At 40.9% G+C, this 27,927-nt stretch overlaps 1 protein-coding gene and 2 long non-coding RNA genes across 10 annotated transcripts in view; 1 reads left to right on the top strand and 2 right to left on the bottom strand.

Moving 5' to 3' along the window:
- Positions 1-1,126, bottom strand: part of MSRB3 (methionine sulfoxide reductase B3) — a 172,293-nt gene extending 171,167 nt beyond the window's left edge. The window contains exon 1 of one of the 3 annotated variants that reach the window (XM_027071322.2): positions 916-1,126. In XM_027071322.2, coding sequence (XP_026927123.1) covers positions 916-1,111 — 196 coding nt within the window. In that variant the 5' untranslated portion in view covers positions 1,112-1,126. Of the gene's footprint in view, positions 1-197; positions 276-915 lie in introns of those variants that run through there. The other 2 variants (XM_015079522.3, XM_015079523.3) reach the window with 2 other exon arrangements.
- The window catches only part of LOC106981356 (uncharacterized), a 41,518-nt gene continuing 14,395 nt past the window's right edge, over positions 805-27,927 (top strand). The window contains exons 1-7 of one of the 6 annotated variants that reach the window (XR_008300308.1): positions 820-1,661; positions 3,650-5,190; positions 9,895-10,159; positions 20,261-20,401; positions 23,776-24,238; positions 26,068-26,188; positions 27,035-27,098. This is a non-coding gene — a long non-coding RNA (uncharacterized LOC106981356). Of the gene's footprint in view, positions 1,662-3,649; positions 5,191-9,894; positions 10,160-20,260; positions 20,402-23,775; positions 24,239-26,067; positions 26,189-27,034; positions 27,099-27,927 lie in introns of all 6 variants that reach the window. The other 5 variants (XR_008300310.1, XR_008300309.1, XR_008300311.1 and 2 more) reach the window with 5 other exon arrangements.
- LOC128316423 (uncharacterized) lies at positions 4,272-27,902 on the bottom strand. Its single transcript, XR_008300313.1, has 3 exons — positions 27,348-27,902; positions 13,939-16,309; positions 4,272-4,386 (listed from the first exon to the last, which is right to left on the bottom strand). It is a non-coding gene; the product is annotated as an uncharacterized LOC128316423 (long non-coding RNA).

Raw genomic sequence — 27,927 nt, 5'->3', positions numbered from 1 at the left:
CACTAATATTTGAAGAAAACGATCTTCAAAAATTATCGTGTTAAGACCTCAGAATTACCACAATTATAGTCCTAAACCAAGGAATGCAGGAATGGTACCTTCCGTTCACACTTTCGTTCACTTTAAAACAGTCCACTGTAAAACTTACAAAACAGACTCGGATGCTTTTCTCCCCTTAAAAACAACAAGACTGGTACCTGGCATACTCGGGGTTTTGTTCAGTTTTGGCCTATTAGATACCAGCGGGGCCCGCGGGAGTCTGAGCCTGAGCCTGAGCCTGAGCCCGAGCCTGAGCCCGAGGCGCGGGCGACGCGGCGGGCGGGGGGGGGGGGGGGGCAGTGCGCCCCCGGTGTCCCCTCCTCGCCTCCCGCCGCTCCCGGCGCTTCCTCCCGGCGCGTCGGCGCCCCACGCCCCTCCTGGACGCCCGGCGGGAGGCGCGGGCCTGACCCGCGCATTCCCACGCGCCCCGGCCCGTTATCCGAGCGGGCACTTTGGCGGGGCGGTCCTGCGCCGAGCGGGGGCTCCGGGAGGCCCCCTGCGGGGCGCCCCTCCCCTGCCCCCTGCGGGCTGCCCCGCCAAGCCCCTCCCCGGGGGCCCGCGCCCGGCGAGCGCTTCCCTCGGGCTCAGGTTCGCGCCGGGACGAGATAAGGTGTCAGCGAGGCGGCCAGACGCCTCCCGTAGGCGGGGGCGAAGCCAGCTTGACCTCCTTCCATCCACCCCCCCACACACACACCGCCCGCGAGGGGCGCTCCTCTTCCGCGCCCCTCCTGAGCTCAGGAAAGGGGGCGTCCCCGCAGGAGTCTGAAGGGGGCGCAGCCCGGCGCTCGGAGGGGATCAGGGGTCGGGGTCACACCTCAACTCGGCAGGGCTGGGGTGGGAAGGGGGAGGTGAGGCGGCGAAGGAGCCCGAACTTACCTGACTGCGCGGCTCCCCGCGCCGCAGTCGCGGCCAGCCAGAGGCAGAGGCAGAGGCAGAGCGAGAGGGGGCGCGGGAGGGTCCGCCGTGGGCGCATGGAAGGGCCGGTGAGCCGCCGCCGCCGCCGCCGCCGTCCGAGCCTCGCTCCCTCCCTCCCTCCCAGGCTCCGGGCGACGGACGGGGCGGCGGGAGGCATGACGGGAAATTCCTGGGCACGGGCAGCCGAGTCCAAATATGAGCATGGGAGACGAGCGAGGGAGGACCGCGGAGCGCGCCCGCCGCGGACGGGGCCCGCTGCCCGGCCTCGGCGGCCGCCAACTCCCTCCTCCTCCGAATCCTCCTCCTTCACCGCCGCCGCGAGGCCGCCGGCCGCCGAGCGCGAGCGGGAGGTGGAATCTGTCTGCCTGGGCGCATCCCTCTCCAGGGTTGAGGCCCAAGAGCGGAGCCGAGCACCCCACCCAGGTCCCACCTGAGACCCCTGAAGGGGCAGAAAAGAGAGAAACCACCACGAGGAGACCGGACAGCGAGCCAGGGACCCGCCGGAGGACGTTTAAGGGGTTTGAGGAGACTGTTGCGTTGCCCCTAATCAGTTGAGAGCTTTGGGTAACGAGGGGATGAAAAGATCTGGCAAATACTTCTCTAAGTGTGGGAGGGTGAGGCTGGAGCGGCACTGTGCATTCAGGTGAGCCATCCAGCACGCAACAAACAGGCGTTGTAATTCTTAAAACCACCCACCCGCATTCCAGGTGAGCGGTCCCTGGACACCAGGTGTGTGTGTTCCGCGGGGTGGGGGTGGGAGGGGGGGGTGGAGGTTCTTAGACAAAATTACAAAGCGACTCTTCCCAAACTAGTATTTGAATACTATATATGGACTTTAGGCAAGCTACTGTGACATCAGTTTTCCTAATAGCTAAATGCTGATGTTGAGACCAGTCGGCCTTTCCTCCACCAACCTCTCTCCAGCCCTTACACTGGTTCTGTATTTGCTGTAGCTCCTCTAAAAGGCAGTGTTGAAATTTATTCCAAAGGTGCTACTTCTGATGACCGAAATGTCAGTCCCAGATGTTTAATTACAGGCCCAAGCCAGTAAGTAGTTCCCTGACTTTTCTTTGGCACTGATAACTCCTTCAGTAATCAAGTCCAAATGACCCTTAGCTTTTTAAGACAACATAATTATGTCTTGATTACTATAATTTATTATTTTTTTTATTCACACTAACGGGACAGGCCCTGGAGATGCAGGATGTTATATGATTACTTATGCGCATTTTAAGATGCTACAGAAATGATTTATTGATGCAAAATTCTTACAGGGTAAATGTCAAACAGATTTAGAGTGGATTATTCTAATATGAACTGAAGGATGGTAATTTGTACATCACACTGCTTGTTTTAAAATGCTTTGTTTGCAAATCAGAAACTTCGAAACAAATTTAATTCGGGCAAAGAATTAAGGCCCACATGTCAAAAGCCAGTCCATTTGCAAGGGGCTCCCCTTAAATCATCTGGTACTGACAAGCACAACCTCCCATGAATTACTCCTGGCAAATGGGCGGATTTCAGCCTTCATGTACTAGCAGTGATAATGGGACTAAGGGCAGATGACCTAAGTAAGCTAGGGGTAAATAAACTGCAAGACAGTAAATGAGGGATTTAAAAGACACATGGTATTATCATTCAGTTTAGCTCCCCAGAAGCTGGGCAGTGGGAAGAGTATTCCCTCCCTTTCCTCTTCTTTGTATCTTTAACTGTGTATTACATAAGCATCTGTTTTTCTTACTTCCCTTACAACACCTAACATAGTTCTTTGTCCAGAGTCTAAGGAGTTGTTTAAAAAGAAAAGGAAATGAGCACAGTAATTTGTGGACTGACTTACAGGAGCGCTGAGCTGAGTGTAAGGAAAAAGTTGTTTAAAAGGACTGTAATAATTAAGCCATATGTAAAATAGTTTAGTTGGCCTTATATACAAACACCTAAACTCATAAAGAATGCATTGTCATACAACCTAGTTCATATTAGTGTGAGTGGAGAGTGAAGTAATTGTGTCGATTCTGCCGACTTGACAGAAAAGCAGCAGCTGTTGTAAAGGCTTCGAGAAGTCTGTTGAAGAGAGGAGAAAGAGCTAAGGTTACTTGAATGCATGACCAGTGCCGGGAGCTCTGCTGGTGTTTTACACATGGTACTTTATGTAATCCCTACAAACATCTCTGAGCCTATTGTTTTTCATCCCTATTTTACAGCTAAGGAGACTGAGGCATAGATGATAAATTACGCTACTAGGAAGGGGTGAAGTAGTATGGGGGGATCAAGCCTCATTCCAAAGTCATATCTAGTCTTTTGACTGTACTGATCTGTCCTATTCTCCCTACATTTAAAAGAAAAAAAAAAGGCACTCAAAAACTATATTCATCGGGCTCTTGCGGTTTGAAGTAACGTGTGCCCTCAAGTTGCCTCAAGTCACAGGGGTAAAGGATACATGTGGAAATAAGACCTGAGGCTTAACCGGCTTGTCAGGTCGTCCTTTGTGGGCCTGGGAGGTGGGGGCCTGTGCCTTTGATAGGCATCAGGAACCAGAAAAGTACTACCACATTCTGACCACATTCCTATGAGCTTTGTACCTGGACGACTGAGACTTAAATCACGTATTTCACCACGTTTTCTCTAATGTCTTTTTTATTGTGATCTTAATACCAACCGCGGCAACATACTACCTTAAGCATTGTTTGCTTTTCAGACAAAGGACCCAGAAGAAGAGGTGACTGCTTCCCCTGCTCCCATCCCTCCCCCTGCCCAGTGATGTGCTGGTAAATAAATGCTGAACAACCAGATCTGGAGGCGGGAGATCTCAGCTGTAACAAAACCCAGTTTATGTGGTGCCAGTGTTCCCACCGACCCACGGCAGAGCTGGGAAGAGATGCGCGCACCATCTCTCGGGCCTGTAAGGGCCAGCCCCGGCACACCTCTGCGTCAACTCTTTGTCAGATGCCTTCAGAATGCGGCCATAATTCAAGGTGCACAAACAACCGCAGCTCTTTCCATCCTGTTCCCACTTGCTGCTAGTTCTCTGTCTACTATCAAATGTCCCCGAGGAGAGAATCTGTCACCATTGTCCTTTTAGGGGAAAGCTCTCCTTGGAGGCTATCTCGGAAGCCGCTGAGCAGCCCATAGGCTGGCTACCTCTGAGCCAGGTGTCCTCTCCTACTCCATCTGTGGCTAGGATGGACGGCTCACATGCTAGACAACATGGTCACCCATGCTGAAGAAACAGACTGTGTTGCTACCTGCTTAGGGGGTTGTGGTCGGGGTGGCCTCTTTCGAAAGGAGGCTGTAAGCACGACAGGTTTTCAAGCGGTGGTCTCTCTGACATACTGTTCTCAGCTCTTCAGTGAGATCCTCTCGGCCACTACACAGAGCTTTGGGACAGCTTCTCCGCCACATACCCCAAGGAACATCTTGGGTAGGTGCCAACAACTGCAAACAGGAGAATGGACAGGTTAGGACTGGATAGGATTCAAAAGCCCCTCATTTAGGGGGAGAAACCCTATTAAGTTCAGTGAACATTTATCAAGTGCCATTGTTTCAAACCAATAGTGATGATTGGAGAGTAAGGAAATCATCTCATAGGATGTCATAGACGATCCAGGAGAAGGTTTTCCAGACTACACTCAATCCAAACTCCACAGATTCTGCTTTCCTAATCTGGGAAGTAGAACAGCGTGACTCAGCTCTGCCGAGAACACTTCTATATTGGTAGAAGCGTGCCCCGTGCCTCAATGTGCTGGGGTGGGAGTGGGGTCGAGGAGAACTATTCTCAACAACGTGAGGGACACAGAGTCAATGCTGACTGGCTCACGGAGACACTTGAAATCTTCTTTTACACAGTGGAAGCCATCCCTTTTGTTAATTCTGGAGATAGTTGATGTATTCCCATGATGGATGCGCTACCTGATTCTCCCAGCTTTGGATATGTGGCTGCGCTACAACAAACAACTATTTTGACAAGATTTTCAATATTGTAAACCATTAAATAATCCTCTCTAGACCAGCAAAGCTGCTTGACTGTTAGCAAGATCGTATCACATAAAGTGATATACGCTACATCAACCATATACACATACAGAAGAAAAGAGAGCGAAGGGGAAGGAGCAAGAATGAACAGTTGAAACTGCACAGGAAAATTCTGATGGGAGACTTGATTCTACTTTCATTCAGTCTCTTAGTGCTTCTTCTGTCGAGAGCACCTAACCCCACAGTGTGTGCATCCAGTGTTTACAGGTATTTTTCGAACCACGCACAACTTGCCCCTAACTGCAAACTACCTCCTTCATATGTTCAGCCAAAGCAGTTGCAATCTGATCCAGTAGTAGAGGAAATCCCGGCTGTGCTGGGCTTTCTGGGAAATGGCATGTTGCTCTCCAAAATGGTCTCCTTACAGGATTTTCTGCAGTAGTTTAACCTCTGCCTAAATTTCACTCTGCGAGCTGCCATTAGAACTTAATCTCATAATCAGATACAGCTCCACTCAGTAGTCAGGGACTTGAGCTTCGGGATCAGATAGATCTAAATTCATGCATGGCCTCCACCATTAAAGCCCATGGGACAGTAGGCAAGCTACTTAACTTTGCCTAAGCTTTGACATTCTTTTTTCTTTCTGTAGAATGAAAAAATAAAGATATCACCATGCACGACACTTAGCACAATCCCATGCTACCTATGTACCTATGTCCTTAATAAATATCAATATAATACTAATATTATTAACCTTTATCATCACTTACCAACTTTCAATCACCAGAGTCACTCTTTGCCTTTAAGCTTTATCTGACATGATTTCCTGTGTCTGAAATGACTCATAGTTTCTCTGCACAGCTTAGAGTCCTACATTTGTATTCATAATCACCTCTTAAGGAAGTCAGTTCAGATTTAATAATACATTCAATGTGTGTTTTCTTCCAATACTTTTTATATTTACATCCACGTTTGCTAATAGTAAATATGTTATCAAATATGTTTTTCAGTCTTTACTTCCTCAAAGTAATCATATTAGAAGGCTGCACACACTGATGAATGATTATTCAAACTGTTTTGTGAAAACCACTTTTAGATTTGCATCAAAATACATGATGAAATTTTTAAAATATCTCCAACACAGGAAAATCATCTTAACATTCATTTATTCAAATATTTACTTCTGCTTACTGTGAGCTGGGTAGAAAATAAGATAAGCTGGCAAAGTATTTAGTATGTTTTTTTAATGTTCAAAAAAAAATGTTTTTTTTTGGTTTAGTTTTGAGAGACAGAGGGAGGGAGAGAGAGAATGAGCGGGGGAGGGGCAGAGAGAGAGACACATACAGAATCAGAAGCAGACTCCAGGCTCTGAGCTGTCAGCACAGAGCCTGACTCAGGGCTTGAGCTCATGGACCAAGAGATCATGACCTGAGCCGAAGTCAGACGGACGCTCAATCGACTGAACCACCCAGGCACCCCTAAAATATTTAGTATGTTAAGGTGGTAACTGCAAATAAGAGAAATAAGGCAGGGAAGGTTGCTAAAAGTGTTGGGGAAGTAACATTAAAGATGTACAAGAAAGAAGTAAGTCATGCTGGTGTGTGAGAGAGGAGGAACAGCAAGCAAAAAGTCCACACCCAAAGCACCCTGCCCTGTAGGAGGACCATCCAGGAGGCTGGCATGGGGAGAAGAGGGTGAAAGGGGACTGTGGTGAGAGCATCAAAGGTTGTGGCCCCAGAGGCAATCAGGTAAGGTCTTATGGACCATTTATAAGGACTTTGGCTTCTTCGTAGTGAGATGGGAAGCTCTGATGGGCTTTACACACCGGAGTGACAAAGTCTTATTTACATTTTAACAGAGAACTTTGGCTCCTCTGTCAAGGCGTGCAGAGACAAAAGGGGAGACCAGGTGAGAGATAATGGTGATTTGGGTAGGGAAGCAATGGACGTAGCAAAAAGGTATCAAACTGAAGATATATTTGAAATGTGGGGCCCACAAGATTTGCTAATATACCAAATGTAAGGTTTGAAAGGAAGAAAAGAATGTCTCTAAACTTTTTTTTCTTTTTTTCCTCCCTGAGCATTACAGAATTGACATTTCATAAGATACATATTAAGTGTGAAATGGCTTTTAGACACACAAGATAATGTTCATCTGGGTGATTAAATATGAAAGTTATATGTATAGAGGGTGGCTGGGCTGCAGATATAGAAATGATATTCAAGCCAGGAGAAGTCCATAGATTTTCTTTTTAAACTGTTGGTGACTATGTAAATTGGTGCGGCCATTTGTAGAAAACAGTATGGAGATTCCTCAAAAAATTAAAAATAGAACTACCCTACGACCTAGGAATTGCTCTACTGGGTATTTACTCAAAAAACACAGAAACATTAATTCAAAGGGTTACTTGCACTCTTACGTTTATTATACAATAATATACATTATACATTATACAATAGGCAAGCTATAAAAGCAGCCCAAATGTCCATTGATTGATAAACAGGAAAAGAAGAAGTGGCATATTTCAGCCATAAAAAAAAAAAAAAAAAGAATAAATTCTTGCCATTTGCAACAACACAGATAGAGCTAGAGAGTATAATGCTGAGTAAAATAAGTCAGAGAAAGACAAATACCATATGATTTCACTGGAATTTAAGAAACAAATGAGCAAGGGGGGGAGACAAATCATAGACTCTTAACTACAGATGGTTATCAGAGTGGGGGGGGTGGGAGTGGGAGGGGGGAAAAGGGGCTGGAGATAAAGAGTGCACTTATAATGATGAAAAAAATAAATAAAATTATTTTTTTTTTAAAAGGTGAGGCTAAAGAGATAGGAAAAGTATGGAGGACTGGGAGGCAAATGAAGTTTTATTTTTATTTTTTTGAGAACACATTTGTGGAAAAAGACAAAATTTAGAACCAAGCAGAATCGATGAATAACCAAATTAAGTTATTCCCTTTTTATGCTTTTAAGTGAGTAAACATAAAATATTAATGATTTTGTGACTTATAAATGAGCTCTGAAACACCCTGATAATCTCTAAATATTTGAGGAATAGTAGCAATGGAACACAGGTATATTCCACCATTGTGACCACATTAAAAAGCCATCCCTATAGGTCAAATGGCCAAACATCCAATCGTTGTGATATGTAACTGACAGCTAAATGACAAGGTCCACCAGAAAGAAGGGAATGAGAACATCTCTTCAGGGTTGGGAGAGAAACCTTTTTGAGGCTTAAATATATACAAAGCTTATGGGGCACCTGGGTGGCTCAGTCGGTTAAGCATCCAACTTCAGGTCATGATCTCTCGGTTCCTGGGTTCGAGCCCCACGTTGGGCTCTGTGCTGCTGACAGCTCAGAGCCTGGAGCCTGCTTTGGATTCTGTGTCTCCCCCTCTATCTGCTCCTCCCCCACTTGTGCTCTGTCTTTCTCTCTCTCTCAAAAATAAACAGTAAAAAAATTTTTTTAAATATTGTTTAATATATTGTATCAAAGTTGATTTTATATTTTTCAACACTGGTGGTCCATAAAAGTAGACAGAGAAATCAACTTCAGTTGGCAGATTGCTATTCAAACTCTGGCTATGCCATGTAATTGTTTTACAATTCACATCTCTGGGATTTAGTGACCTTGTCTTTGAAATGAAAGTAATAATGCCTGACCTGCTGCCTATTCTGCAAGATGTTGGCAGGAATTGAATGATATGAGGGGCTTTCAACCTACTGATGTCTAAAGGAAAAGTCATCATTGAGGCAAGGTGCATGTTTCTAAACTCACCCACTTTTGTTTCTTTGTATAAGCCACAGTTCTTCACATAGCTCCAAGATGCCTCTTTGAGATTCTGTTAAAAGAGAAAGGTTCACCAAGGAAATGCATAACAGACACACACAAAATCTAGTATAAAATTGCACAGTGAAAATCGCTTTGGAAAGCAACGGAAGCATCATACTTTCTTGCGTGGAAGAGAAACATAATGAAAACAGCAGTTTTAAAAAATTTAGTGTGTAGCAGGCTATGAGGGGAAATCAGAAGAGTAGAGCTGGGAAGGCCACCCAGGCAGGTGCAGATACCCAGATTGGAGGTAGAGTCCCTAGTCTAAGATATTAGCAGTAAGACTAGAGATAAACAAGGTGTTATAGTAGGAAAAGAGTTGCCAGAAAAAAATGCAGGATACCCAGATAAATCTGAATTCTAAATGAACACCAGATAATTTTTAGTATATCCTAAGTATTTCATGGAGCATTATTTATAGTTTATCTGAAACTCAGTTTAATTGGGAAGCCTATATTTTTCATCTTCATATTTTTCTGAGGCAGATTCTGAAATAAAATGTGTGCAATGTGACCACTGTGAAAGGGAGAGAAAGTCATCAAGAGCTAGTCCAGCTCTTTTGTGGCTCCTGAAGAGATCCATAAAGATGTCAAATAGTTCTTTACAGACCTATTTATTTACCAGCCAGGGCATGAACTTTACTAATATTGTGGCTTTATTCTATTCTCGATATTTGGGTTTTATACCATCCAGTACAATCTATATGAACGTGTGTGTGCACGCCTGCTTAACGTGTGGGTTAATCAGCAAAGAAACCACCAGCTCACAGCTGCCTGGAGAGAATTACTGAATAAGAAACATGAATTGAAGGACCCACAGTCAGTTTGTCTATCATCATCCACCTACATGTATGCATACACATGTACACACATATGCTCAGACAAGGACGTCCCTTTCAGTGGAGGAATAGGGGGAGTTGAAAGATTCAGAGAAGGAAGGCTTTTTGAGGTGGTAATACAGAACTGAAAGCAAGGCAGGCAGGAGCATTCGGGAGGGTGACTTTCTCTGTCTAAAAGGTCCCAACCCTTGAGATCTTATCCCCTGGGAGATGCAAGTGAAAACCCAAAATAGTGCTGCAGGGCTTTAACCTGTATCTCTCCTACTTAATGATGCTGTCTGAAATCTCCTTCACCAGGTGCTAGTGTCTCACCCATGGAGGCTGAAAGGTCAAAACGACAAGGAGAAAGCAGCCTGGTTTCAACCCACTCCTTTTGTAAACAGAGGGGCAGACTAGGATTCGGAACTGATGATCACGCGTACCCAAGAACAGCCCATGGTAAAACCAGAAGGCCCACAGTGCATACGACTGGGGAGCATTCTGGAGAAGACAGGTGGAGGAAATACTAAGGTCAGGCTTGATGATCGACCCGTGGCTTAGCGAAGGCTGCCTCGGAGCAGAAGTGAGTATTGCGAACTTTGGGATAATAGAGCTGTGGAGCGAGATTTGAATTCTACTACTGAATTCTCAACAGTAATAGAATATTGAAAAGGAAAGTCTTCTTTTGCGATTTCCCATAGTGTAATAAGTGCTTCATAAATAAATACTGTTGTCTGACCCTTCAGATGGGGTTAGGTGGATAGGGGATTGTTGAAGGGGGAAGGAGAGAGGTGGTTAAGGGAGGTTTATGCATGTCTAACTCTCATGGGAAAAACCAATGGAAACTATCAAACAGAACTGTCATCAACTTAGCTTTCCACAGTGGCATAAAAGGGAAAAAAAAGGGAAAAAGAAGTTCTTTCTAAATACCATTATATTCTGGTCCCAGTGGTAACAGATAATTATAACTAGAACTACAAGTAAAATTGGCTTGATTAACAAAAATAAGTAATTCTTTGGCATCTAAAGCTCTGAAAACTCAAGATACTTAGTGAAAAGAAACCCCAAAAGACATTTACTATAGTGTTCGAAGTAAAAGCAAAGCATTAAAACAATAAAAACATGTTCCAAATGAATCAAATGATGCTCAGCTAATTTCATGTTACTTCACATCAATAAAGAAAAATACAACAAGAAATCTACACCTTCAGTAAGCCTATGTTATAAATATGAATGAAATAGCTCTGAACTATTTCCAACTTTGCCTCTCAAATTCCTTCGGTCTGATGGTAGAACATATTATTTCCTGTTCCCATACTCCGTGGGAAGTGGCACACCCACTTCAATCTTCGTCATTTGTTTCCTGTATCAGCATTCATGGGAAGAATTGTTTTGGTGCTGCCTACCCTAGGTTGCTCACTCAGGTCCAGAAGCCATCTGGCAATGATTCACAAACTTTTATGAGAATTACCTGGAGAGCCTGTCACTATCCTGGGATCTTTCCCAGATACAGTGATTCAGCAGGTTTGGTGAAGGATACAGGAATCTGCATTTCTAATAGTACCCTAGATGATTCTAAGACAGGTGGTCCACATGTTCTTTGAGAAATTCTGGTTTAACCGGAGTAATTTTCATTTCTACCTTCCAACCGAGGAGGGTAAGTTTCAACCTCTCCTTTCTATAATGCCCATAACAGAGGTAGACAGGATTATAGGAAAATACATAAGGGCACATACAACACAGCTTTCATGACCTTTACAAAACATATATGCTCATTCATAATCCAAATAATCAGGAAATTCAAAGAATTTTCATTTTACCCTGTACTGAGGTTCATTATGAAATGAGACACTGTGGGGCGCCTCGGTGGCTCAGTCGGTTAAGCGTCTGACGTCAGCTCACGGCACGATCTCATGGTTTGTGAGTTCGAGCCCCACGTCGGGCTCTGTGCTGACAGCCCAGAGACTGGAGCCTGCTTCCGATTCTGTGTCTCCCTCTCTCTCTGCCCCTCCCCTGCTCGTGCTCTGTCTCTGTTTCTCAAAAATAAACGCTAAAAAAAATAAAATCTGAGACCCTTGTATTAAGAAAAAAAAAAGGAGGCACTGAAAGATTCTGAGCTGCTTCCTGAGCCATCAATGATTAAATTAAGCTCCCTAGAGTTGTAGTGCTGTGAATATTTTATTGTATTCTTTGAAAAGTGGTTATTTTTAAATCAGAATATAACTCTTAGGTAACTAAAATAACTAAATTCATCAAGACATATCTTTAAAAATTACTCCAGGTAAGTAGGAATTTTCTGTACCCATCTATTACTAGAATATGATATACCAAATTATAAGTACATATTTTTTCTGAACATAATGAAAATAGGATACCTCTCTAAACATTTCAGCTACGTGAGGCAATATTTATTCTACCGATCTCCAAATATGATAAGGTTGTCTTATAACTAAATAGTATTTGAAGTACATTCAGCTGCCCTTGAGGAAAACCAGGAAAAGCAATTTTGATTTTTCCATGTTATTAAAGCATAGTGGAAAATGAAAATGGTAATTTTGTATATAATTAGACTCAGTTTTATTTTTTTTACTTTTTATTTAAAAAAAAAATTTTGGGGGCGCCTGGGTGGCTCAGTCGGTTAAGCGTCCGACTTCGGCTCAGGTCATGATCTTGCGGTCTGGGAGTTCGAGCCTCGCGTCGGGCTCTGTGCTGACAGCTCAGAGCTTGGAGCCTGCTTTGGATTCCGTGTCTACCTTTCTCTCTCTCTGCCCTTCCCCTGCTCATGCTCTCTCTCTCTGTCAAAAATAAATAAACATTAAAGAATAAAAATTAAAAAAAAATAAAAATAAAAAATAAAAAATAAATTTTGGGGGGGGGGCGCCTGGGTGGCTCAGTCGGTTAAGCGGCCGACTTGGGCTCAGGTCATGATCTCGCAGTCCGTGAGTTCGAGCCCCGCATCTGGCTCTGTGCTGACAGCTCAGAGCCTGGAGCCTGTTTCAGATTCTGTGTCTCCCTCTTTCTCTGACCCTCCCCTGTTCATGCTCTCTCTCTGTCTCAAAAGTAAATACATGTTTAAAAAATAATAATAATAAAAATAAAAAATAAAAAAAAATTTTTTAACATGTATTCATTTTTGAGAGTGAGAGAGACAGAGCATGAGTGGGGGAGGGGCAGAGAGAGAGGGAGACACAGAATCCCAAGCAGGCTCCAGGCTCTGAGCTGTCATCACAGGGCCCGACGCAGGGCTCGAACCCACGGACCGTGAGATCATGGCCTGAAGTCAGAGGCTGAAGTCAGAGGCTTAACCTACTGAGCCACCCAGGCGCCCCTAGACTGAGTTTTATTGAGATATGACATACAATACTTTCTGAAACTGAGGTTTTATTTAAATGTGAAACCATGTAAAATTTACAATGACGAATAACAGAAGGGGTGGACACACAACACTCGTGGCTAGCTCTTCCAATGTGAGAAGACGATTCAGCCCACAATACTGCCCACAGAAACAATGTCTCCTGCTCACTGTCTGCTTTTCACTCTTCTCTGTTGCTCCTGGTACCTTCCAGGGAGGTACACCATACAACAGAGCCTCATTATTACCGGACGTGTATTGCATAAAATTAATTTCTAAGACTTCTATAGTTAAAAGATTATACCAGCCTTTATGTCTGGAGTCACAGTAAGGAACATTCTAATAACACAGGACTGATTGTGGACAATCATTTTCCAGATTTACTGGCTTCCATTGGTGAAACACAACATCCCAGTCAGGCGCTGACACCACTCTAATGACCTACACTACTACCCTAGTTCCAGTGATAATTCTTGAACACTATCATAGCTGAGATCTGAACCTCAATGTTATTCATATTGAGAAAAATAAATTCACACTTAGACTTTCTACCTTTTTGAAGCAGAAACACTTGAGTATAAAAAGGAAGAATTTGGGGACAAAATAGTTAGAAAAAAATAACAATAAAATGCATTTCAGAGAGATGAGAAGACTAAAAAGGTATACCATTTCAAAGTAAAATAAAATGGGAGAATACATTAGTTTCAAAAGAACAAAGACAGTTAATAGTGAAGAACAACAAAAGCTTGTTTCAGAAATGGAAGGAACCACTGGGTGGTTCAGTTAAGTGACCGACTTTGGCTCGGGTCATGGTCTCAAGGTTCGTGAGTTTCAGCCCCACATTGGTCTCTCTGCTGTCAGCATGGAACCTGCTTTGGATCCTCTGTCTCCCTCTCCCTGTCCCTTTCCTGCTCTCTCCCTCACGCAAAAATAAGCATTTTAAAACATATATATTTTTAAGAAATTAAAAAAAAAAAAAGAGTCATTTAGAAATGAAGGAAGAGGGGTACCTGGGTGGCTCAGTCGGTTAAGCGTCCAACTTCAGCTCAGGTCATGATCTCACAGCTTGTGAGTTCGAGCCCCGCGTCGGGCTCTGTGATGACAGCTCGGAGCCTGGAGCCTGCTTCGGATTCTGTCTCCCTCTCTCTCTCTGCCCCTCCTCCACCTGCACTCTGTCTCTGTCTCTCAAAAATAAATAAACATTAAAAAAAAAAATGAAGGAAGAAGTCAAAACAGGTTTCCAAACTGCACCCAATAGGGACACACTAGAGAACTTACAATTAATGTTTATTTTAGGGTTTTGGTACATAATTTTTATCAGATTTAGGAAGTTCCCTTCTGGTTTGTTAAAAGTTACTTTTTTACAAAAAGATATATGGATGTAGAATTTTATTAGATGGTTTACTGCATCTATATGAGACGATCATATTTATTTCATGTATTCTGTTAATGTGACAAATTATATGGATTTTTCTAATGTCAGACCAGCCCCGCATTCCTCCTGGATAGATCCAACTTGGTCATGGTGTATACTTACTTGTGTATTGCAGAATTTGGTTTGCTGGCCCTTTTGGTTTGGGGATTTTTGCATCTTTGTTCAGTGAAATCGGCCTAGAAATTTTCCCTTTCTGTTTTCTGCATCAAGGCTGTGCTCATCATGAGTATCTCCCTCCCCCACCCCCGACCTTTTTCTATTTGCTGGAATAGAGAATATGTAATTTAAAAAGGGAAGCACTGAAGAGATGATAAATTTTGAAAGGTCTCTCTTACGCATGATCACTGTTTGAGTGACTACGTTGAAGAAGAGCAAAGGGACATTAAAAATAAATCACATTTTCAAGTAGTTGCTCTCATAGACCTTGATTTAGAATCCCAACAGGGATATTACATGATGGGCCTTTGACATTGTTTCGTTTCATTCTCTCCATTACACAATTATCATTGTTGTAACAATGAGGAAACTTGAGTCTTACGACCACTTAAATAACTTGCTTAGGGTCATACAACTGAAGGGTCAAAGCTGAAATTGGAGCATGGGTCTCACTCCAGAGCCTGTGCTCTTGAGCACCCCTCCTTTTTTCTTTTCTTTTTGATCCCTCAATGCAGGGATCCAGGGTTTTGGAAGACTTTTCACACACCTGCTGACAGTAATAACCCACAGGTCTGCAGCCAAAATAAACACAGCTCTTTTCCAAAGTGCTGAAATTACAGAAAGTCTAAAATGCCTGAGCTTTGTTGCCAAAGGTTGGTAACGATTCAAAATATACTAATAGGGGAGATCAAATTAAGAAAATAGACTATAAACAATTATGCAAATCCTAATTAAGGTAAACATTTTAAAAATATGTAATAAATGTTCATGGAGAAGTTTTGTAAAATACATATGTAATCCAACACATTGGGCTTCACTGCTAAATTTTGGAGTATCTCCCTCCAATTGCATATATTTAGTATATGCCTTTCACGCTAGACACAGTTTTTCATTTCTAACAATTCTGATATAGAAACTCATTTTAGAAGCAAAGGTGTCTAAAAAAAAAATCACTGACAAAGTTACAAAAGAAAAGATTGCTATCTGCATGAAGTCCAGTTTCGGCCAGAGGACCGATGTTTGCTTACTTGGGGGAACTTACCAATTGTGAGCATGACATTTTCTCTCTGCTTGAAGTTTTTTGGATCATGGTGGTGGTAGGAATTAGAACCACGCTCTGAATGGGGACCAACTGGTTTCTTTGCTGTCCCTTTCCAGAGACAAGTCTACTTCTCATTTATTCTGACTCGGCCTACCTTTATGCCAGGGTCTTCTAAGATTTCATATCTTGGGTGTTATTTTTATTGTTTTCTTTCTTAGTGCCAGAGAAAATGATGCCTCTTCCAAATAATAGTATCTTAGATGAAATATAGTATATTTGAAATAACGTACATCGGGGCGCCTGGGTGGCGCAGTCGGTTAAGTGTCCGACTTCAGCCAGGTCACGATCTCACGGTCCGTGAGTTCGAGCCCCGCATCAGGCTCTGGGCTGATGGCTCAGAGCCTGGAGCCTGTTTCCGATTCTGTGTCTCCCTCTCTCTCTGCTCCTCCCCCGTTCATGCTCTGTCTCTCTCTGTCCCAAAAATAAATAAACGTTGAAAAAAAAATTAAAAAAAAAAGAAATAACGTACATCAATTTAAGCAGCCTACAGACAATATTTTCCATACCGTATGTATTCTCCAAAGACATTATTTTAGTGATTACCCAGGATTCCATATTATAATCCATAATCCATTATTCTCATTTTTGTAGAATTCAATTGCTTCTCATTTTTCACAGTATAAGGCTGTGATGAATATCATTTCATGTATCTTCATGTCATTTCTGATCATTTCTTCAGACCAAACTCCTAAATTAAAGCATAAGGTCTAAGGTATGAAGATTAAGACATTTTTTAATGTATTGCCAAATTGACCTATAAAAATGCTCATCACTTTACATAACTACCAGCATTTATATAAGGGGCCTATTTCCCCTAAACTTAAATAATATCTGTCAAATTTCTTATGTAATAAAAAACTTTCTCAATTGTTCATTAATTCGTATTTATTTCTGTGGCTGGATGTTTCACATTAGTTGCTCATTTACAGCTCCTCATTTGTGGATCATCTCCAAATGTCATTTGGCTATTTTTCTATCAGGATGTTAGTCTTTTATGTTAGAATGATTTTTATTTGTAGAATGCTATTGCACTGTTGGTGCGAATGCAAACTGGTGCAGCCGCTCTGGAAAACAGTGTGGAGGTTCCTCAGAAAATTAAAAATAGACCTACCCTATGACCCAGCAATAGCACTGCTAGGAATTTACCCAAGGGATACAGGAGTACTGATGCATAGGGGCACTTGTACCCCAATGTTTATAGCAGCACTCTCAATGATAGCCAAATTATGGAAAGAGCCTAAATGTCCATCAACTGATGAATGGATAAAGAAATTGTGGTTTATAGACACAATGGAGTACTACGTGGCAATGAGAAAGAATGAAATATGGCCCTTTGTAGCAACGTGGATGGAACTGGAGAGTGTGATGCTAAGTGAAATAAGCCATATAGAGAAAGGCAGGTACCATGTTTTCACTCTTATGTGGATCCTGAGAAACTTAACAGAAGTCTATGGGGGAGGGGAAGAAAAAAAAAAAAAAGAGGTTAGAGAGGGAGAGAGCCAAAGTATAAGAGACTCTTAAAAACTGAGAATAAACTGAGGGCTGATGGGGGGTGGGAGGGAGGGGAGGGTGGGTGATGGGTATTGAGGAGGGCACCTGTTGGGATGAGCACTGGGTGTGGTATGGAAACCAATTTGACAATACTTTTCATATTTTAAAAAAACATTAAAAAAAAAGAATTGTTACTGCAAATCATATATGCTGCTGTGTCTTCCCATTTGCTTGTTTTTAAATTTCTTAGAATTTTTAGATGTACTGATCATTTTTGTTTCAATATAACCATATGTAGCATTTTTCTTTCCGATTTCTTTCTTTGTTTCTGTGCTAAACCCTACATCAAATGTTTTCCTCTAACTTTTCTTTTATGACTATTGCTCAACTCTTCCTTCCTCCTGGAAATTATCTAGGTATGTGTAAAGGACCAGAAACAAGTAAAAACTGCACAAGGCTCTTACTAATGTAAATTGATGATATGATCTAATGTGAAAATAGAACGAGGGTGAATTCAGATTCAGGAAAAAGTCTAATCTGCCCCCTCAATCCATTTTCTGCTACAATCTATTTTCTTCCCTAAACCAGATGACTCTGTTTGCATAATGATACTATTCATGTTCCCATTGTTTACAGCTAATTGCTTATAACAGTGCTCCCCAGAATTTTTTTTTTTTTTTTTACTTCATGGCATAGAAAGAAAAGGAAAAGCATTGTACAGTGCACAGTTAAATGGGAGAGGCTACATAACAGCTGCCAGAGTTAAGGAGGCCTTGAGCTCCACCACTCGAAGGGCACGTTAGCACATCCGTAACCTGTGGCATAACACTTGAGAAGGTTTGTTACGGAAGGGCTCGGCTACTTATCAGGTTCCTCTGATAAGATTTCCTTCTCTGCTGATATGTTGCTAGCCTTCTGTAAAATAGATGCTGGTAGTGATGTAGAGAAGCCCAACTATGACTGTCAAATAAAAAAGAAAGCCCTGGGGCGCCTGGGTGGCTCAGTCGGTTAAGCGTCCGATTTTAACTCAGGTCACGATCTCGCGGTCGGTGAGTTCGAGCCCCGCGTCGGGCTCTGGGCTGATGGCTCAGAGCCTGGAGCCTGTTTCCGATTCTGTGTCTCCCTCTCTCTCTGCCCCTCCCCCGTTCATGCTCTGTCTCTGTCTCAAAAATAAATAAACGTTAAAAAAATAAAAATAAGTAAAAAAGAAAGCCCTGAACAAAATAAGCATCAGGAAACTATCCTCCTGCCCTTTTGTTCTGGACCTTGCCATGGCAAGGAGAGGATACTATATGTGAAGAAGACAACACAATACTTTTTGTGTTATTGGGGCATATGAAACTTGCAGGACTCAAAGGCCCTGGCATTAGTTACATTAAGGTTCTTAGTCTCTTAATTTTATTGAATGATCTACTTTTCCTGATTTTTAAAGTCACCTTAAAAAAACTTTTTAATGAAAAAAAAAGTCACCTTTATCATACAATGCTTTTTAAAAAAATATATAATTTATTGTCAAATTGACTAACAGTGTGTAAAGTGTGCTCTTGGTTTTTGGAATTCCCATGGCTCAGCACTTACATACAACACCCAGTGCTCGTCCCAACAGGTGCCCCCCTCAGTGCCCATCACCCATTTCCCCTCTCTCACTCCTCCATCAACCCTCAGTTTGTTCTCTGTATTTAGGAGTCTCTTATGGTTTGCCCCCTTCCCTCTCCGTTTGTAACTATTTTTTTTCCCCTTCCCTTCCCCCCATGGTCTTCTGTTAAGTTTCTCAAGTTCCACATATGAGTGAAAACATTATCATACACTGAATTCATATATACCAAAGTGTCCTCATAACTCAAGTATTCATTGACCATGCAATCTGTTATTGATGTTGAGTCATAACATAAAATACTCTTTCTTAAAAGGGCCTCTTTTCATATCTTTCTCTGCTTTACAGTATCATCTATGTTAATGCCTGTGTTTGCCAGTGTCTTCCAGACTGTCATTCAAAAATACAATGCAAGTGCAATGAAAATTCATTACAAAGTGAGCTAGCAAATCTCACAAAATATGTCAGATTTCATGAAGTTGATAAAGATGATGGAGAATTGTTCAAATCATGAGCAGAGCTAAGAATGTGTCAGTGCAGCTTGCAATCAAAGGGCAGAAGCCAAGGCCAAAAGGGCAACGACACAAGAAGTGTATAAAGGTATGGTCTGATTAGAAAGAAACCCTTACAAAAATGAAGTCTAGGATATTTTTGAAAAATGATTCAATTAAGGAGGAGAAATCAAACATGAAATGAAAATTAGCATTTCGTGTTTCAAATAATTTTGTCAAGAAAAATGCCAAAAGTTATTTCTAAAAGTTAAAATATGGGGCGCCTGGGTGGCTCAGTCGGTTAAGCGTCCAACTTCAGCTCAGGTCATGATCTCGCGGTCCGTGAGTACGAGCCCCGCGTCGGGCTCTGGGCTGACAGCTCAGAGCCTGGTGCCCGTTTCAGATTCTGTGTCTCCCTCTCTCTCTGCCCCTCCCCTGTTCATGCTCTCTCTCTGTCTCAAAAATAAATAAACGTTAAAAAAATAAATTAAAAAAAATAAAAGTTAAAATATTTAGAAGTTAACTTCATTATATAGAAAATAAGTTTATTTTTATATTTTTAGCAAAATATTTCAAGTTAGTTTTAGTAAAACTAGTTATTATAAAAATTTGATCCTTGATTTAAGTGGATTTAATGTAAGTGACCTTCTGGTACCAGTTATACTCGGTAATTATCTGTTTCAAGGTATTAATTGTCTACTCCTATATTTGTGTTACAGTGTTAACACAGATTTAATTTGCTTTCATATCTGATAGGGCCAGTCTCTGCTTTTCAATCATATTTTAACTTTAAAAACTTACCCTTTTTTGTTTATCCTTTTAGCTGATATCATAGAAATTCATTTAAAAGCCCTAGAAATTAATTTAAATCTATTGGAATCTTTATTGGAATTCATTAAACCTCTTTACTAATTTAGTTAGAATTAGATAGTGTATTTGCTATTTTCAGCATTTCTATCAAGGAAGAATGATACATATCTCCATTTATTTGTTTTCCTTGATCTCTTTTAGGAAAGTTTTCCTCACATAGGTCTTATATATTTCTTGTTGAATTTATTCACAGGTGATATCAGTTTACCTATTAAATCACCTTCGAAAAAAGAATATCTCTATTGAACCAAGGCACCAATCACAAGAGTGAGATTACTTTTCTTTAAAGAACACAAGTGATTTTCAAGGACAGGGGCAATAAGGAAGGGATAAGGTAAGAACTTATTTCCAGCAATAGAATGGAACGACAGACTGAATAAACCTCTCATTATAAAATATCTTTCAGAGGCACCTGGGTGGCTCAGTTGGTTAAGCGTCTAACTTCGGCTAGGTCATGATCTTGCAGTTCTTGAGTTCCAACCCCATGATGGGCTCTATGCTGACTGCTCGGAGCCTGGAGCCTGGCTTGGATTCTGTGTCTCCCTCTCTCTCTCTGCCCCTCCCCTGCTCGCACTCTGCCTCTCTCAAAAATAAATAAACATTAAAAAAAATTTTTTTAGATAAATGAATAAAACATCTTTTATACTGGATTAAACATGAAAAACATCCCTTTAAGTCAATTACTGATCTGGCAATAATGTAAGGGAAATTCTTCGAGGCCCATAACAAAACAAAAGCAGAAAATCAAAGATTTGATCAAGTATGGGAGGCAGTTATGGCCCAAAGAGTATCCGTTGATGTCTGGTCACCTAGTTTTTAACAGCAGGATATACATTCTTCGCAAGTTCACACAGAACATTCCTCAGGATAGACCAAATGCTAGGCCATAAAATAAGCTTTAAAAAGTTTAAAGGGACTGAAATAAAACAAAATATGTTATCCAATCACATGGAATGAAATTAGAATCAGTAACCGAAAGAAATACGAGGAATTCACAAATATGTGTAAGTGACATAAGCTTCTAAATAACCAATGGGCCCGAAAAGAAACCAAAAGGAAATTAGAATACTTTAAGATGAATCAAAATGAACCCCCAATATACCAAAACTTATGAGATGCAGCTAACACAGTACTTAAAAGAAAATTGGCAGCTGTAAATGCCCATGCTAAAAAAAAAATAGAAAAGAAAGAAAAGATTTCAAATCAATAACCAAAACTACACTGGAAAAAAAAGAGCAAAATAAACCCAAAGCAAGCAGAAGGAAAGAAATAAAAGACTAGGGTGGAAAGACACGGAGAATAGAAAAATAATAGACAACATCAACAAAACCAAAAGTTGATTCTTTGAAAATATCAACACGTCAAACTTGTAGCTAGACTGACCAAGAAAAAAAGGAGAAAAGACTCAAATGATTAAAATCAGTAAAGAGGGGGCATTACTACTAACATTACAGAAATAAAGATTATAAGGGAATGCTATGAACAACTCTATATACACCAAGAAATTGAATAGATGAAATGTAAAAATTCCTAGGACATAAGCCACTAAAACTAACCTAAGAAGAAAGAGAAAATGTTAATAGACCTATATTAAGTGAAAACACTGACTTAGTAACCAAAAAACTACCTAAGGGCCAGGCCTAATGACATCAATGGTGAATTCTACCAAACATTTAAAATATGAAATCTTTCCACTTGCCATAACATGGATGGAGCTAGAGAGTATTAGTCTAAGCATAATGCTATGTGAAATAAGTTAGAGAAAGACCAATCCCATATGATTTCATTCATATGCGGAACTTAACAAAACAAATGAGCAAAGGGGGGGGGGGGGGACGGAGGACCAGGCATAAACCATTTCCTCATCAGAATTTCTCAAATGTCACAGTAAAAAAGAAAGAAAGTTATTTCAAGAATATGTAAGCGAAAAATCTTAATCAGGAAATGCAAATTAACCTCACAAAGGGCTCCTTTATACCCAGGATTGTCAACCTTGGATGTGCCATCAGGATCACCTGAAGGATTTGTGAAAACACAGATTACTAGGCCCCAACTCCAAAGTTTCTGATTCAACAGGTCTAGGTGGGGCCCAATAATTTGCTTGGAATAACAAGTTCCCATTCAATGCTGCTAACTTGAGAACTACACCTTTTGAGCATTACTGACCTAGAGAAACTTGAATGTGTGCAGCAGGAAATATGTTCAAGCATGAATGTTCACAGCTACCTTAATTATAATAGTAAAAAACTGAAAACAATCTCAGAGCTACTTGAATAAATTGTGGCATATTTCACAATAGAATACTACACAGCCACAACAATTAATGAGAGCTACGTGCATCTGTACAGATGAATCTCAATGACGATGTTGAACAAAAAGTCAGTGAAGTATGCATTTGATTCTATTCATAGAGAGGTCAAAAGCAGTAACAAACAATATAGTATTTAGAGATTCATACATATGTGGCAAAATTATAATGAAAAATAAAGAATTATTAACACACAATTCAGAATAATGGTTATCTGGGAGTCGGAAAGGAGAGAGAAGCATCAGGCAAAGGCAGAGATGTGCTTCCAAGTTAATATTCTAAATCTTAAAATGATGCTATGCTTCAAAATATAAATAAAATATAAACTTTCAATAGATTCTGACAGGTGTAAATTATTTCATAATAAGTAAAAAAGGAGGCAATGACCAGCAACGTCCCACGATGCTAAGAGTTCAAGAAAGATGAAACTATAGAAACAACTCTTGAATTTGGCAAAAGGAAGTTTTTGGTGCTCTGGAGGAGCAGTTTCAGAGGAATGATGAGGACTGAGAAGCCAAAATAGAGCAGACTACAAGAAACTATACCACAAGCAACTGCTGAAAACAGTAAGAGGAGTGCAAATCAAGTATTTCAGAAATGCACCTAGAAGGAATAACTTCTAGCTAGAAATAATCAGAAACGCTTCCTGGAGGAGACATTTGTATCACATTTTACAGGATGGGCAAGGTTTGGGTCTATGGAAACCGGAAATGAGGATGTCTCAAGCAAAACGAACGATACAACAGTGCCAGTAGAAGTGGAATCAAGCGACAGTGACTGTGCCCAGGAAAGACAGCAGCGCAATTTAGCTGGAGTCTACTGGTAGTCGAAGCGGGATTTAGCTAGAAAGGAACAGGCCGGTCTAGACCTGCACTGTAACCATGGCCGACACTGGCTACACATGGCTACTGAGGATTTAAAATACGGCTACTAGAGCTGAAGAACTGAAGTTTTCATCTGAATTAATGTAAACTTAAAAAGGGATACCTGATTCAGTTATAGGAAAACGTCTTACGGAAGTTTGGAAAAACCTGCGTATGTGAATCTACTTTTTCCAACTGTAAAGGTTACAAAATCTAAATATAGATCAAGTGTTTTCAGTGGAAATGTAGTATCTGAATTGAGATGGGCCGTTAATAAGGTGACCAACTGTGTAAGTTTTAGCACTGTAAATCCTACAACACAGGGTCATGCTAGCTGTAAGTGTAACATATATAGTAAAACCTCGGATTGTGACTAACTTGTTCTGCGAGTTTTCTGCAAGACGAGCAAACATTTCTAATAAATTTTAACTTGATAAGGGAGCAAGGTCTTGCAATACGAGTAGTCCATTACTCCGAACATCACATGATCACTACTGAGCCAGTGGTTCTTCTTTCTCTCTGTCTCTCTCACTGCAGGATTGTGGGTGATAGTCTCCGATGCTCAGATGCTCGGTCTCAGGCCACGGTGACCACCAATGAACTGATGGATCTGCATCTTGAGCAACAGCAAGATATTATGGAGGAGGTCTTGTCTGCAGAGGAGAAAAAGGCAGAGGAAACTCTCACCTCAAATGAGATCAGGGAGATGTGTAAAATGTGGGAAACAGTGCAATTCTGTAGAAAAGCACCACCTGAATAAGGCTGTAGCAATGAGAGCAATGAACGTTTAACGACAATGTAGTATCACATTTCCACGAAATCCTCAAAAGGAGGCAAAAGCAAGTGTCACTCAATAGGTTCCTTGTTAAAGCTGTACCAAAAGAAAAAGATTCCATTGAGCCAAAAGACAGCAGTGATTCCGTTAGTGATAGTGAAAGTCGTCCTACACAATAACTCCCCTCTCTTGTCTCCCTCACACCAGCCATGAAGGTTTTCAAAGGTAAGTGCAGGTTATTTTTTTTTTAATTTTGTATTTTATTATTTTCTATTATATTACAGTATTGTAATCATTTTTATGTGAATATTTTTAGGCTGTGGAACTAATCATCTGAGTTTCCTTTTTTTTTTAATGTTTATTTATTTTTTTAAGACAGAGAGAGATAGAGTACGAGCAGGGAAGGGAAGAGAGAGACAGAGGCACAGAATCTGAAGCAGGCTCTGGGCTCCAAGCTGTCAGCACAGAGCCCGATGAGGGGCTCAAACCCATGAACTGTGAGATCATGACCTGAGCTGAAGTCGGATGCTTAACCTACCAACTGAACTACCCAGGTGCCCCTCCATTTTTTCTTATGGGGAAATTTGCTTTGATATACAAGTGCTTTGGCTTATAAGTGTATTTTCGGAACGAATTATGCTCACAAACTAAGGTTTTACTGTATTCTAGGTTTTAAAGCATATAAAATAGCTCAATAAAATTTTTGATTACATGTTGAGATGATAATATACTGAGTATATATGGTTAAATAAAATCTATTAAAGTTAACTTTACCTATTTTTTCCTTTTTTTAACTTGGCCATCAGAAAATTTTAAATTACACATGGCTAACATTATATCTCTATTGGACAAGCACTGGTCTAGATAAAGGCAGGTCTTGAATACCAACTTGAACTTGGCTATTATTCAGTACAAAATAAAAAGCTACTAAGATCTCAAAATGTCCACATTAGTAGCCTTTGTGTGGGGAGCTGTAAAAGGAAGTATTGCAGCACTCGGAAATACAAAAATAAGACTGCCTCTTAAAAGTTAAAATTTTAGGGGCGCCTGGGTGGCTCAGTCGGTTGAGTGTCCGACTTCAGTCGGGTCATGATCTCACAGTTCGTGCGTCGGGGTCTGTGCTGACAGCTCAGAGCCTGGAGCCTGCTTCAGATTCTGTGTATCCTTCTCTCTCTGCTCCTCGCCCACTCATTTTCTCTCTCTCTCAAAAATAAATAAACATTAAAAAAAAAGTTAAAAATTTTAGGGGAGCTCAGTTAGTTGAACATTTGACTATTGGTTTTGGCTCAGGTCATCTCACAGTTTTTCAGTTCAAACCTTGTGCTGACAGTATGGAATCCGTGTGGGAGTCTCTGTCTCTCTGCCCCTTTTCCCACTCCCTCAAAATAAATAACTGTAAAAAGAAGTTAAGGGGCACCTGGGCAGCTCAGTCAGTTGAGCGTCGACTTCGGCTCAGATCATGATCTCACGGTTGGTGAGTTCGAGCCCCGCATCGGGCTCTGTGCTGACAGCTCAGATCCTGGAGCCCCCTTAGGATTCTGTGTCTCCCTCTTTCTCTGCCCCTCCCCAGCTCACACTCTGTCTCTGTCTCTCTCAAAAATAAATGGTAAAAAAAAAAAAAATTTTTTTAAAGAAGTTAAAATTTTGGGGGCACCTGGGTGGCTCAGTCTATTAAGTGTTAACGACTCTTGATTTTGACTCAAGTCATCTCACAGTCCTGAGAATGAGTCCTACTATCAGGCTCCACTCTGGGCATGGAGCCTGCTTAAGACTCTCTCTCTCCCTCTCCCTTTGCCCCAATCCCACTCACATTCTCATTCTTTCAAAAAAATACATACATACGTAAAAATTTTTTAAGTTAAAATTTTAAATTAATTCAACAGATCAAGGCAGAAATGAAGTTGCAAGAAACACGGTTCCAGACCTGTAAGACCTGACTTGTTAATACATAGCTTCAAGTAAATTTCTAGCCTTGGGTTGGTAAACCACTCACTTATGAACAGTTCTAGTTAAAAGCCAACTTTTGTAGTTGTTCTTTCTTTTGACAATCATAGGTTTCTAGATCTACTCAACATCTCATTTTTCTATGATCCAGGAAAACTTCTAATCAGTTATCAGAGCATCATAGAGAATGCCAGAACGTTATGTCAAGTAACAATTATGTATTTTAGAAAGGTAAGATTCTCAGACAATCCCCTCTTGCCCTTCCTCTAACAATGTCCTACATTTGAGAAGAGGATTATTTTGATTAGCTGCTACAGTTCTGAGACATCTTATCTAGCACCCTTGATTGGCCTCTTGTTCCCCACTCTGGTAACCCATAATTTAGGGCATGTCACCACCATCTAACCAGTTGCCCAAGTCAGATATGTGATAGTCATACTAAATTTCCACTTTAACTTCACCCCAAAGACCTTGTTACGTTCCACCTTCTTAGTTTGTTTCAAATCTTCCTTAATACTTCACCCCCTCCCAACCACATCATTAAATATGGCAGAATTGGCATTGAACTAAATTTCTATGGATTCTCTCTCTCATTCTCTGGGTCATCTAATTTACTTTCATGGTTTTAATTCCCAAATTGTATCTCTAGCTCAGATCTTTCTCAAAATACAACGGAATTAGAAATCCAGTCACCTGCTAGGAATATCCACCTGAATATTCCATAGGCATCCCAATCTCAAAATGTCCAAAAATTCAATTACCATCTTTTCCATCCAATTTGTTACTTATCATCGGTTCTCTAAATGTTGTGATTGTTAGAATTCCCACACTAGAAAACTGAACATCAGTTTCTCTCCCAATATTGAATCAAGTCCTTCCCATTTCTTACTCATTAAATCCTTTCTCCATTTTTCATCATAACAAATCCTTACCTGAATTCCCTTTAACCAACATCCAAACTTCATAATGTGACCTACAAGGTCTTCCATGGTCTTATCACGGTCTACATTTATATTCAGTTTATACATGCAGTAGGTTTATCTTATCAATCTTTTTTCATGTGCTTTCTATGCCTAGATAACCTTTTCAATTTAAGGAGCATGTGCAGGCTTCCAATGTCCACCCACTCATAGAAAAAAAGGTGAGTCTAAGTACATGGGTTCTGTTGGTTTTAAAATCTAAGAATCAACAAAATGAATCTATCCTGCTGCCCCTAGTAGAGGTTCTCGGGTGTAATCAGGATGTATTTCTGTTTATAAAGTTTCTCCAAGGAGGCTTAGAGGCAGTAGTAGCTAGTCCTGCTTACTGGACCAAGGGGATGAGCATCCTGGATATTCAGATTCTTTAAACTACAACTTTTGGTTTCTAATTATTTTCAGTTCTTAAGTACCTGTTCCTCAGCATCCTTTCCAAAAGAGTGGCTGCCCATATTCTGCTTGATTTAGCATCCTCTGTTGAGTCATCTGGAAGAAGTGACTTGCCGAGATAAGTCTAGGGAAAAAGGGCGAAGAAGCCATGTACATGACCTATAATAATGTGACGTTACTAGGAGCAGTGAGAACCGTAATGTCAATCGTATTAAAGGAATTATTCTGGGCATGTGATATTAAAAAACATTGTTCACTTAGACAACTTGTCATCCAAACAGTGAATACCATACAAGGAAAATATAAAGAAGTCGAGTATCAGGCTTCAATATTCACAGGATATTCAGGAGTCTACAGACCAATGAGTCTGAAAATGGATTTTGTCATAGCTTCAGTTCCATGCACCAATTTTTATGAGCTCATCACAAGAATAAAAGTTCCCCTAGGAGCTCAAGGGAAAGGAGACTTATCATTGTAGCTATACTAACTAAGAAGTGTTTAATAAATGTTTAAATTAAAATATGGCTCAGCTGTTATCTCAACTGCCTTATGTCTTTCCCATCTATTAAGATGCAAAAGGTGCCAGGATTTCTTCTGCTTTTT

The sequence above is a fragment of the Acinonyx jubatus genome, chromosome B4 (assembly GCF_027475565.1).
Source record: "Acinonyx jubatus isolate Ajub_Pintada_27869175 chromosome B4, VMU_Ajub_asm_v1.0, whole genome shotgun sequence".
Classification (NCBI taxonomy): Eukaryota; Metazoa; Chordata; class Mammalia; order Carnivora; family Felidae; genus Acinonyx; species Acinonyx jubatus.
This window is presented reverse-complemented; position numbering and strand designations above follow the sequence as displayed.